At 41.4% G+C, this 13,093-nt stretch overlaps 1 protein-coding gene across 1 annotated transcript; it reads right to left on the reverse strand.

The window, feature by feature from the left end:
- Window positions 1-8,580: 8,580 nt before the first annotated feature.
- On the reverse strand, window positions 8,581-10,878 carry LOC147711748 (E3 SUMO-protein ligase KIAA1586-like). The gene has a single exon (XM_086919529.1). The coding sequence runs from the start codon at window positions 10,876-10,878 to the stop codon at window positions 8,581-8,583; it is 2,298 nt and encodes a 765-aa protein (XP_086775655.1).
- Between the last annotated feature and the right edge of the window lie 2,215 nt (window positions 10,879-13,093).

Raw genomic sequence — 13,093 nt, forward strand, 5'->3', positions numbered from 1 at the left:
TTTGTGGACTGTGTGCCACGTCATGTATTGAACACTCCAGTTTTCTCTCAAAACGTAATCGAAAGAAAGAAGAACAAATGATGTTACAAGAACAAACTGATCGATTCATGAGGATCGATATATCATGAAGGGTCCGTAGGGAACAAGGAGGGAATGAGGAAATATAAATTTTTGGTCATGTTATGTTCCCTAGCACGTACCCCACCGACTCCATGTACCAGCTTAAAGTGCATGTAACTTCCCTCCTGTGCCAGTTATGAAGACGCAAATACATTTGCGTCCAACGTTAACTTGTCCTCTTTCAGATCCACCATGAATGGATTATATAGTCCGTTCCTAAGTATGCTATGCCACCGTCTTTTTGTAGTACACTTTACGTGTTTTCCTGCTCCAGCAGAGTAGGCCCTGAATTTCTGCCATCGAACCTCTTTTGTGGCTCCTGACTCTGGCAGCCTCTGCCCAGGCTACCTCTGTACCCGTGAACTCTGACTTACTTTCAGCGCGGCCCCTCGCGCTCAGCTCAGCCTGCTTTCTGCCAAGACTGACTATAACCTTCGAGTTATCTGTTCCGCTCCCCGAGAATACATTCCTGCCTACTAGATCCTGTAAACATCCTCTCCAGCTGCAGAGCCAAAGGGCCGACCTGTCTCAATGCAAGTAATTCATAGCCTCTGTTACCATGCTTCCATGGAAGGCCCCGTGCCCCCACGCTTCTCATGTAGACACTTAGGCGCTCATACACGCATCCACAGTTAGCATAGAATAGTTTCTGCCCTAGAGACCTTTCCGTCCAGATAGTATAGTTCCTAAACATCAGATATCAGATATGATAGAAGTACAAGTTGATCTGACATGCCAGACTTCTGTCTCTTTCCGTCAGTGTAAATGTCAAGTCCCCTGCACCCCGTCAATCACACGTCATGCAGCTGCGCGCGCATCCAAGCTTCCAATTTCTGCTGACATCGCAACAATTCTGTTAGCACCACCCGTTGGTGCCACCCACTTGCGTCACCTATCAGTGACGTTTCTAGCACACACCTCTGGTTTACGCCTAGTTCACGCCTCTTGATTACGTATTAGTATCACGTGTATACTGTTATCTTGTCTTCTCTCAGCTGTTACGCCTCTTACATTACTTCTTATGGTATAAATCAAGTATATAAGCTATGTATTGTTAATAAACGAAAGCGCTCTATCCCTTCTGACACCCCTGTGGTGGTCAGAACATGATATCCTGATCAAGACCATTCCTTTATGAGGAATAAAACCCTTAGAAACTCTAACACCACGGACTCTGTCTTTTTTCATCCGATCTGAGTTATTATTGATTAAGTACTTACCTGCATAGAAATTAAGAGAGTAAATTAATTATTTACGTCAATGCTGAGGCTCGAGTTAACTTTAACCGGGGTTCACAGTTACATACATGTCGTGTCCCTCTAGAAGGGTGGAATGCTAACCCCGTCACCAGAATTGGCGAGGGGTTAGTATTCCAATTCGTATGACACCTTACTCGACATGTTTTGATAAAGCGATACCAAAGATAGCAAATAACCGCGAGGATTATAATGCACTTAAGAGTATATGGTACGCGTTATCATGGAACAGCTATTAGGACTTGATTCCGCAAGCTGAAGACGGGCTCAGCTCATGCCAGAGCACCATCTCACATAATTTCAAGCACTCTGCCTTCAGGATTGATAAGGCCTGCCATAGGAGTGACTGATAGGAATAAATGTGTCCATTTTAGGGTTAGATATAGGAATACTATGGGGCATATTACCAACAACTAGCGATAATTTTTGTCTCTAACTTGTTTAGAGACAAAAATTATCGCCGCACATTGGCGATTTTTATCGCAGATAAACCTTGCTATTAGCAAGGTTTATCGCAAATGCGATAAAAAACGGCCGCAATGCATGAATATCGCTGAAAAGTCAGCGATATTCATGCTTTAGCGAGCTAATGCTCTTAGCCATGTTATCCACCTCCCATTGGATAACATGGCTAAGAACTGCTCAGGGCAGGTGTTAGCTTTTGGAGATATTCCCGCTTAGCGCGAATATCTCCAAAAGTTGGTAATAGGAGATAGCGATGTTAGCGACTGTTTTCAGTCTCTAACATCTTGGCACGCCCACTTTGCATCTCATTAGTGATAAATATCACTGACATGCAAAGTGGGGCCCAAGATGGTCGCTATCTCCTACTAGCTGTCGCTAACTGGTGTTAACGGCAGCTAGATAATAGGGAGATAATTTTATCTCCGCTTTCTTGGCTTTTAAAGCCAAAAAAGCGGAGATAAACCCCCTTGATAATATGCCCCTCTATCTAAAGCAAAGGGTGTTTACACCACCTTGCCCCAGCTGTTGTGCAGCCAGTTGTGTCAGAATTGGATGGCCAGCCAGGGGTGGCATAATACATGCTGCAGCCCCTGGTAGGCCCTGGGTACACCTATGCCCTGGGTACCTAAGGTACACTGTACAGGGACTGATACAGTGACTCAGTATCCAATTAGATATGTACCTAAGGGTGAACAGACAAAATATCGACTCCAAAATATCGACTGGACATAATATCGAGTTTTAAATATAGACTGGACAAAATATCGACTGGACATAATATCGACTACAAAAATATCGTTTTTCAGGTAAGTGAAGTAATATCGACTGTATAAAATATAGATAGCAAAAATATCGAATTTTTAATAATATATAATATTTTATAGTGTATTTTTATGTAATAATATGTGTGAAAAGTGTGTATTAATGTTATAAAATATTTTATTAAATGGATTTTGTTTTTTTAATAATTGCGTTATGTAATTCTGTAGCGGGTTGTGGGTTTATAGGGGAATAGGGTGGGAAGTAATTTAATAATAATTAATTAATTAATATATGTTTGTAAATATTTATAATTAATAATTAATTGATAATTAATAATAATTAGTTAATTAATTAATATAATTTTGTACATATTTTGAATTAGTAATTAATTGGTAATTGATTAATTGTAATTAGTTAATTACATTAATTAGAGTACATTTAAATATATATAATTTTGTGTTATTGTTAAGTAATTAATTGGGAAAAAATAATATTAATGATTAAAATAATTACAGCTAATGTGCTAATATATTTACTTTATTGTTATTGTTAATTAATAATTATTTGGTAATTAAATAATATTGATAAATTTTGGGTAAAGGAGTATTTTTAGGGTTCAGGGTCAGTTTTCAGTTTTTTGGTAAAGGGGCATTTTTAGGGTTCAGGGTCAGTTTTCAGTTTTTGGGTAAAGGGGCATTTTTAGGGTTCAGGGTCAGTTTTCAGTTTTTGGGTAAAGGGGCATTTTTAGGGTTCAGGGTCAGTTTTCAGTTTTTGGGTAAAGGGGCATTTTTAGGGTTCAGGGTCAGTTTTCAGTTTTTTGGGTAAAGGGGCATTTTTAGGGTTCAAGGTCAGTTTTCAGTTTTTGGGTAAAGGGGCATTTTTAGGGTTCAGGGTCAGTTTTCAGTTTTTGGGTAAAGGGGCATTTTTAGGGTTCAGGGTCAGTTTTTAGTTTTTGGGTAAAGGGGTATTTTTAGGGTTCAGGGTCAGTTTTGGGTTTTTGGGTAAAGGGTTATATTTTAGGGTTCAGGGTCAACAAATAAGATTGTAAACAATTATTTTTATTATTTTCATTTATTATTTAATTATTATAATTTAATTTAAGTATTTTTAAGTATATTTTAGTAATTAAAATTTAATATTAATTTAATTTAACACTGTTTTTAATAAAGTCGATATTTTTTACATCTATATTATTGTTAACGATATTTTGTACTCGATATTTTTGTACTTGTTTGTAGATAGAAAGTCGATATTTTGTCTGTCGATATTTTGGCAACGATATTTTTGCAGGTCGATATTTTGGCAGTCTATATTATTTCAGTGATCCGTACCTAAGGTACATGGAATCCATTTTTAGAGAGAGAGCAGTAGGCCTGGGGTCCTGAATAGCAGGGCCCCAGGTCAACTAAGTCGAAAAACCAGCAAAACACCAGGCAAAAAGTTGGGGGCAACCATAGTCAGATATCCACCTTACTACAATGACCTTCTTGAAATGCACATTTATGTCCATTTCTCTCTGCAATGCTTTTCACTTGCTGAAAATCCACATGCATGAATGTTACTTATGTTAGTTGTCCTAAAACCCTTTGACTTGCGTAGATTTCCAGCGTGGGTCTAGGCATTCTCAGTGAATACGAAAAGACTTGTGCTCCTTGCTTTTTGTGACTCAAGCCAGTGAGAGTTCATATAAAAGCAGTATCTTGCATAATGACATGCTGGACAGAAAGTTAGTCTGACACAGGATCGATATGTTGGAACCAACCAACAGAGAAACTTGAGAACACCCAACTGAAAGTCTGTTGGCTGCACAATTGCCTGAGAAGCAATCCGTATTTTGATGAATGAAAAGTCCCAAAGAGTGGCTCCCTTAAACTCACAACTAACTGCTAATGCATCTACGATGTTTAATAGTCATGAAGTGAATGAGTAGGGTGCCAACCTCCCTCCATGTCATTACGGAGATAGTTTGTAGCCCTGGACTTTCATGTGATAGCATGTTACCTCCTGGGTGTTGTAGTTTTGCTTTGCTTCCACTGAATTAGGCTGACACACCTTGAATCACTAATTTGTTGGTGAAAAATTCATGACTGGAACACTGTCCTTAACGACCAAGTAGGGTAGCCACCTGTGAGTGAGCCTTGGATAATCAGACAATGCCCTGGAGGCTTTAGACCCAGGAGGCCGTTTTCACACCTGGAGGTCAGTTTCAGCTTCCAGGAGTGGTGGTGCACTTTACCATCCTGATCCGGGTGGCCACTTGAAAGAGTTGCTCTGGTTCTAGTGCGCATTATCACGCCTGCACATGGGGGCTGAATTTATCATTTGTGCCAGGGCTATTTTAAGTTTTCAGTCCTGCCCTGCTTACAGCATTAAAGCAGAACAAAAATATGGCCTCTGCATGATCTCGTCTGAAAATCTCTTGCATAGGAGAGCCCTGGTGTCTCCTAAACACTCTTCTGAGACAACACCACATGTGGAGCCTGAAGCTGAAAACAGGAGTAAAACACATTTCTTTTAATTGTGGTAGTCCCTGGTAAAAAAAAAAAACGAAATACGGTAACATAAAAGCACCAGATAAACCACTGTTGAGTGGGAGAATAACACACTCAACTTAAAAGAGATCCCCAAGCTTCTTCTAGGCAGTAATCATGGGGTCTTTGTTCTGTTTTTGAGATGTTCACTTGCGTTTCATATGGACTTCTTCGTTCTTATTTTGATGTTTGCACGAGATTTTCATAGTCTAAGATTGTTCTTTATGGGTTGATTGATTAGACTCTTAATTTTCAGCTATCCGGGGAAGTGAACCTTGTGATTATTTCATATTTTGAACAAGTATTTGGTTCACTACTAATCACCTCACAAATATCCTAAAATATAGGCGACTTGTTCGCTACGACAATCCGACACAGTGAATCACTTTTTGACCTTCTGATGCACTGCCTTCAATGAATGGCACAACTACCTACAACAAACAGCAACCACTTAGGGACCTAGACTCTAGCTCTAGACTCAGGGACAGGGTAGCAAGGTCAAGGAGTCACAGGCACTCTTTGCTGCACCGAGTGGCAGTTGCACAATCAAAATATGCAACTCCTAGCTGGTACTTGCAGCAAACTACACCCATTGGCACCAACCCCAGGTACACATAATCACTAGTACTGCACCTGCACAAGGGAATGGGAACACACAAATGTGGACAAAATGATATATGCACTTGGATTGTAACACAAACACTACAAGAGTGAGATGGACCCCTGAGAAACCCAAGCAAAATGAGATACTGGCACTTGGAAAACATGCAAACACAAGGAGATGTTGGACGGAGCGCTGAAACTTTTCAGACACTCACCCCCAGTCACAGATCTGGGTAGAATCCATCATTGTTCTTTAGCTCACTATGCCTCCCCAGTTCAGACACAGCTATATGCAAATCAGTCTCGACCTTGAGCCTCATGGGAACAGTCAAGCCCGAACTGTCAAGCCATGTCTTTCCTGGACTGGAAAAAAGCATCCTGGGACCAGGTTCCAGCTAACAGCCCTTATCAGCCAGGCTAGCTTGAATCCAGTGGCAAAGTGAGCAAAGGACCCACGTCTGGGCATACCCTGCCAACTTAGGGGCAAACAAAGCAAACACAAGGAGATGATGGACAGAGCGCTGAAACTTTTCAGACACTCACCCCCAGTCACAGATCTGGTTTGAATCCATTATTGTTCTTTAGCTCACTTCGCCACCCCAGTTCAGACACAGCTATATGCAAATCAGCCTTGACCATGTGCCTCATGGGATCAGTCCAGCCCGAACTGCCCAGCCCTGTCTTTCCTGGACCTAGACTCTAGATCTAGACTCAGGGACAGGGTAGCAAGGGTCAAGGAGTCACTGACCCTCTTTGCTGCACCGAGTGGCAGGCGAAAAATCAAAATATGCAACTTCTAGCTGGTACTTGCAGCACAACTGCACCCGTTGGCACCAACCCCAGCTGCACATAATCACTTGTACGGCACCTGCATGAGGGAATAGGAATACACATTTGTAGACAAGGAGATACATGCACTAGAATTGTAAGGCAAATACTACAAGAATGAGATAGACCCTTGAGAAACCCAAACAAAATGAGATACTGGTACTGGGAAAAGATGGCACCAGGTATTCATCCCCTTTTCCTACTAATATATCTACTCTAATATTACTACGCACTGCCTTTACCTACTGTCTTCTCTGCCTTGTAACTTCAACAACATACAATCCAACTGAAAGCTAGCTTGGTCCATGTAGGTGGCCTATGCTGTGAATTTTCATCCTTTTGTCCACACAGCAAATATTTGTTGTTTTCATTTTCGATATCAAGCAGGCAATTGCTGTCAATTTTCCAGGCCATGCTTCTCCAGTGAGCAGTTCATGAGAAATTGGTAGCTCTCCAGCTCCCTGTCAGTAACTCTCCTGAGTGCAGTCCAGCATACTAAATTAGCATACTAAATTAGAAGCTTTTGTTTGGTCGAAAAAATATATGTAATTACATAAATAGAAAAGCATGTATTCAGGCTGAATATGCAAGTATTTACAAAAGCAATTAGCCCATTTTTGGAGAACAATAGTTGAATTTCCAAAACATATTTATGGCTGATATTTGAATGACATATCATGTGATGTTGGGGGAGATCTATTACTCATATATTACCTTGGCGCCAGAAATATTTGAGCTATGGCTGCTATTTATTACCCACGTTGACGCATTTAACCCTTCACTGAAGTAATCACATCTGGTAATCTTGCATATGTGGGCACTATTGTAATCTTGTTGAACCTGGTTACTACTAAAACACTGATAATATTAGTAGATCATGATGATTTTCATTGAACATAAATTAGTCTTCTTACAGAATAGGCTGTAGACTCCTATTCTAGGCAAACATATGCATAAACAGACCAGCATGCTGTCTTGTGATAAACATTTTATGCGCCAGGCAGAGAGCATGATTTTCCCTCCAAGTGAAATATTTATTTTTCTCTTTATGTAGCAGCAGTTCATATAACACTGGGGATAGCACCGCCTGAAGCTACACTGAAGCGACTCCGTTTCAGGATGTATGAGGGCAGCAAAGTCAGGCCATTATTAACCTGGTACTCCCACACATCTGTTTGGAGTACCAGGAGCCTGTGGGGTGGCTCTCCTCCCAGGAAACCTTCTCATCTTGCCAATGTGCCTGATTCTGAAGGAACAGGTAAATATGTTAAAACTGACGGATTAGCGAGCCCGAAAGCTCCCAGTCAGACGTCCTTAGGGGCTGTGATCGATAGCCATACCTCACTAGTAGCTGAAGATGAACAATGAACCGTACCGCTTTAAAAACCACACAAGAAACACGTTTTATTCAGTCATGAAACCTGCATGTATCTCGGCATATGTATTACGGCTGGAAGTCCTCGTTAACTGTGCATTATGTACATTAAATACCTAGGGGCAGATTTACAAGTCCCTTGCACCACTTTTGCGTCACTTTTCCCATGTTAAAATTGACGCAAATAAGGCGCAAGGGGCTTGTAAATCTGCCCTCTATTCCTTTGCCCTTTTGTTGTGCGAGAGAGAGAGCGCTCAAAAGCAGGGTGCGGGAATAACTTGAAGCAGTGGTACAGTTATCATTGGAAGACGCTCGCTGGTCCACATTTCCTTCCAGTTACAGTTCCGGGCTTTGAAAAACGTGTAACAGAGACAGTGGTCGAAGTGGGGACAAAAAAGTAGGGGAACTGTGGGCGGAGACTCAGGGGGCGGGAATAAGCAGAGGATTGGATTAGTGGGCGGAGTTGGAGGTGTGGCTAAAAATAGCAAAACATACCAATTTTTTGTGCATTTGACATTTCACTGACCAGTTACAGCTTATAACGTTATTTAATTCAAACAATCGATACACATGTTTATTTGAGGTTTAATATATAAGTTGTTTATATTTAATTCATTTACAATGTGGGACATGTTTTCAATCACAGAATATTCCAAATACGCTTATAAGTGGAATCATAAGCCATTTGTCTCCGAGCCATGCAGTTTCTTTCGTTGGCACTTCTCCTCCCTTTTTCTAACCATTTCTGAACATAAAATTCAGGTTTAAATTCTATGACAGGAGGCCCCACGATGTTTATGAACATTATAGAAGACAGACGATTTATTGATATTCTGTTCCGCAGTGGTGTGAGCACATCGTTCATTACACTAAAGCCCCTTTCACATTCAGCAGTTGAGGTACAAAAGGTGTTTATAATGTGCACTAATGGTTTCAGGCTTTCAGGGATGCAATTTTTATTTTGTTTGTACTCTCTGAAACCAAGGATGTACTGCCTAGTATCAAATACATGCAACTTGCTACAAAGGTTTTGTAATTCTCCCTCACCGTATAAGATGTCTACTGGATCTGGCCAATAAACTGGTTGTAGGAGTTTCATTCTGTGTACTAACTCTTTGTATTCGATTTGGTCATTGTTTGTGGTTGTGCATCTCGAAACATTTGATGCATTAGACATTGTCATCCTTTTTCGCAGGTTATTTGCTAAGCTCCGAAAGAACTGTGCCCTATTGATGCTAACACAGCCTTTGTTCTGTTGCAGTCCTACACCATCAAACTGCATCCGTTCAGCAGCATTTAATGCAGTTGTAGCAAAGGGCCCAGGTGCATCAGCCATTGATTCAAACACTAAAATCTGCATCTGTATTGAGCGATCGGCCTCATATATGGTCATATCACGCCGCTGCAGCCTTCTGGATAGGTCACCCAATTCTGTGAGAGCATCATATAATATGCCCATATTTTCAACAAACACCAGGGAGGTTAATAAACGGTTTAAACCTGCATATTTCCGCTGCTCAATGTCACTCCTCGTTGAGTCTTTGGAAGATTCCATGAAATGTTTACTAAGTGCTCTGTAGTTATTCCAAACAGCTCTCACAGATCTTTCACTTGAGGACACCCAACGTACATCTAGCACCTTTCCAATTGCCAGAAGTCTTACTTCTACCTCCAGAGCACATTCCCCAAGCTCTCTCTGATTTTTCGGAGAGGCATGGTAGGTGGTATAAAGTTTATCAAAAAAAACTTTGAGCTGATTAATGCCTGTGACTTCTTTACAAACATCACCCACGGCAAGCTCCAGCTTGTGGTTAGCACAGTGCCATACACTCAACTGTGGATATTTCAGTTTCAGAAGAGTTGCCACACCGGATTTTCTACCTATCATGTTGGAAGCCCCATCTGTTACAAGCTGAACCAAATGCATTTTTAAATACTCATCAGTAAAACCATGTCTCTGTAAGCATGCAAGTAAGGTATCTAAGATTATATCTGCTGCTGTGCTTGGCAGCTCAACAAGGTCTAAGAAAAAGGTCAGTGGCTCATCGTGTTTATCAATACACGCTCTTACACAGATAATTAGTGTGGTCAATTTACTAACTGTGGTAGATTCATCTATCATGAGGCTTATTTTTGATTCATTCTGCAAGATACAATCAATCAGCCTTGACCTCATTGTAGCAGCAATATGGTCTATTATGTCAGCACAGCTGTGATCTGAATGCAAGACTCTGCCCAAGTCTGAACCATTCATCTTTTGAACATCAATATCCAACGGCATATCAGAAAAAGGGCGCTCATGTTTGCCTATTTTGTATGCAGTTCTGAATACACGGCATGTCTCTTCCTGTACTTTCATTTGAATTTTCAAATTGTACTGTGGAATACTTTCACGGGCCCTCTGCTCTAAAATAGCTAATGCCTTAAGATGACAGGAGCTATTCTTATGACGAAATATTTTTTTCCGCAGAGAAATTTGCTGCTTGTCTTTAGAAGGGCCATATGGAATGACCAAGCAATCTACCCATTCCATGGGAAAATGCACACCTTGACTTGTTTCTGTTTTAAGATTTACCTTCTTGCACACTTTACATCCAAGCTTGCCTTTGGAAAATAAGAGCCATGGATACTCTGTACGTTTCATTTCAAGTTGTTCAGTAGACCAGCAGGCTGGGTGATCAATTTGATCCATACTCTCCACCATATTTCCTTGGAGGAGTATGTGACTGTCGTTAGTGCCACAGCCATCTATCAATACTTCGTCTTCAGAATCGACTCTTCTCCTCTTCTCGGGCATCCTGACACTTTCACTTGTTTGCCTTTCAAAACCCTGATTTGCATTTGCCATTGGTCCTTCCGATCTGGAGCCTTGGGACTTCTGTGTTTCGCGAGATGTGGCTGGAGCATTTTTCTTCTGCAGCCACTGAAGTATCTGCATAAATAATTGTGTAAATGCATACATTTTAAAAGAAGCACTGTACCAAAACTCATGATTTATTTTAAATGCTGGCTGTCGGTACAAATTGGGATTTCCCATAAGACAATTTAAGAAAGAGTCCTTTTCATTTCTTAATTCCACGGTAAGAACTATATTGAATATCAGCCGTTTGACAATGAAAACCAATATTTTTACATGCATTTATGCAATGGGATAATGGGGGAATTAAATGCTACTTTGAATCAATGAGCAGGTCCCAATAAATGTGAGGGAGTACATTGGATTGTCTCAGAACCTGGCTGAGGGTCTTTACCTCTTTAAAACTTGATGTTGAATTGAAGATAGTCGAATACTGCGAAGCTTCTGGGTAAGCAGTAATTTATGCGGAAGGCGGAAGAGATTTAGGAAGCACCCCTACTTCCGAGATTCTGTGACAACTGTGCTTTGCGGCCTATGCAGTGACAGTGGTTTGCCTTCGATCTAGCAGTAAACCTGATCCCTCTCTGGCCTTGCAGTGCCGTGGTTTGATGATGACCCGTCTTTCTGGTTTGAGAACAGAAACACCCTGCTCCGGTTTCTGGTGTCTGTAACCGCACGATCTGAGAAATCTTTCAAATAAAGAAGGGAATGGTAAATAAAAGTTAACATGCTTTTGCTAGAAAATACTGATCATTTTGCACTGGTATCTACAGAATGGGAACTGCTCAATTTTAAATTGTTCCATAACTAAGTTCAGGCACAAAAAAAACTGCAAGACACCAGTAAATCCTGGTTTAAAGACCACTATTCTAACTATTGAGCTCTGCACCCTCTAATAAAGCAGGGACTACTTGAATGGCCAAATAAACCCCCTAGATGTCATACTGCAGTACACATCTTATAGCAGCTGGGAAACCAGACATGGAACATAATAAGTTGATAAGTTCTGGCATGAAGCATTTTAGTTAGCCGAAGCAGTGTGTGCCCACTAGTTACATTTAATTAACACTTTCACCTCATTGTCAGTGTTTTCTGTGCTGGGAGCACTGTTGACTAGGTCATTCTGTGACACTCAAGCAAAGCAGAGTTGTAGTCCTATGCACAAGGCCAGCATTAGATGTTCAAACATGAATGGTAAAATATCCTAGTTTGTAGATGTTTTCCACATAATTATAGCTCTGCCATATTTTTCCACATGATACATCTGCCGCATAATCTTATGGTTTTATCAAAAAAATTGTTTGTAGCTCAAACGGATCAAAAGTTACTAAACAACGTGAATTGTGTTGCTGTGGAGTGGATGGCCGTGTGCAACGGTTGACTGGTCACCTTTCTCACCGCTGCATTGGCATGTTACACTGGGATTAATGAGGTGAAAGCTTTCCAGAGACTGTTAGTATGTGTAAAAATGTCAAATTAATAAAGTATCAGAAAATGTACTATATAACCCTGCAGTCTTTTTTTGCTTCATAATTTAGGCATACCTCCAACATTATGTTGTCCTCCTTTGCTGCATAATTGCAGTGGGTCCAATGCAGGCAGCACATGTTTAAAGGGATTGTGTATGAAGAAGAGATACCATGAAGTTTGGGACATATTCATGGGAATGGTGGCGCAGGGCAGCACAGCATGTTACTTTGCTGCACTGCCCTGTATCGCAGGGAAAGGGCAGGAATGCACGTTATTTATCCGTGGCTTTTAAAACATGACTTTGAGCTTTGCATTGTGCATGTACCACATTGCAAGCATAACTACACCCAGCACTCCCCTTGCTCCCCCTCAATTCCTAGCATATCATTACCCTGCTTCTAGCATACCCGGACCCAGCCCGCCCTCGCCACCCTCACTTCCTGGCAACGCTCATTACCCTGTTTCTAGCATACCCATATCCTGGCCTCCCCTCGCTCCCCCTCACTTCCTGGCAACACTCATTACCCTGTTTCTAGCATACCCACATCCTGGCCTCCCCTCGCTCCCCCTCACTTCCTGGCAACACTCATTACCCTGTTTCTAGCATACCCACATCCTGGCCTCCCCTCGCTCCCCCTCACTTCCTGGCAACACTCATTACCCTGTTTCTAGCATACCCACATCCTGGCCTCCCCTCGCTCCCCCTCACTTCCTGGCAACACTCATTACCTTGTTTCTAGCATACCCACATCCTGGCCTCCCCTCGCTCCCCCTCACTTCCTGGCAACACCCATTACCCTGCTTCTAGCATACCCACATCCTGGTC

Source organism: Lissotriton vulgaris, chromosome 5 (genome assembly GCF_964263255.1).
Source record: "Lissotriton vulgaris chromosome 5, aLisVul1.2, whole genome shotgun sequence".
Classification (NCBI taxonomy): domain Eukaryota; kingdom Metazoa; phylum Chordata; class Amphibia; order Caudata; family Salamandridae; genus Lissotriton; species Lissotriton vulgaris.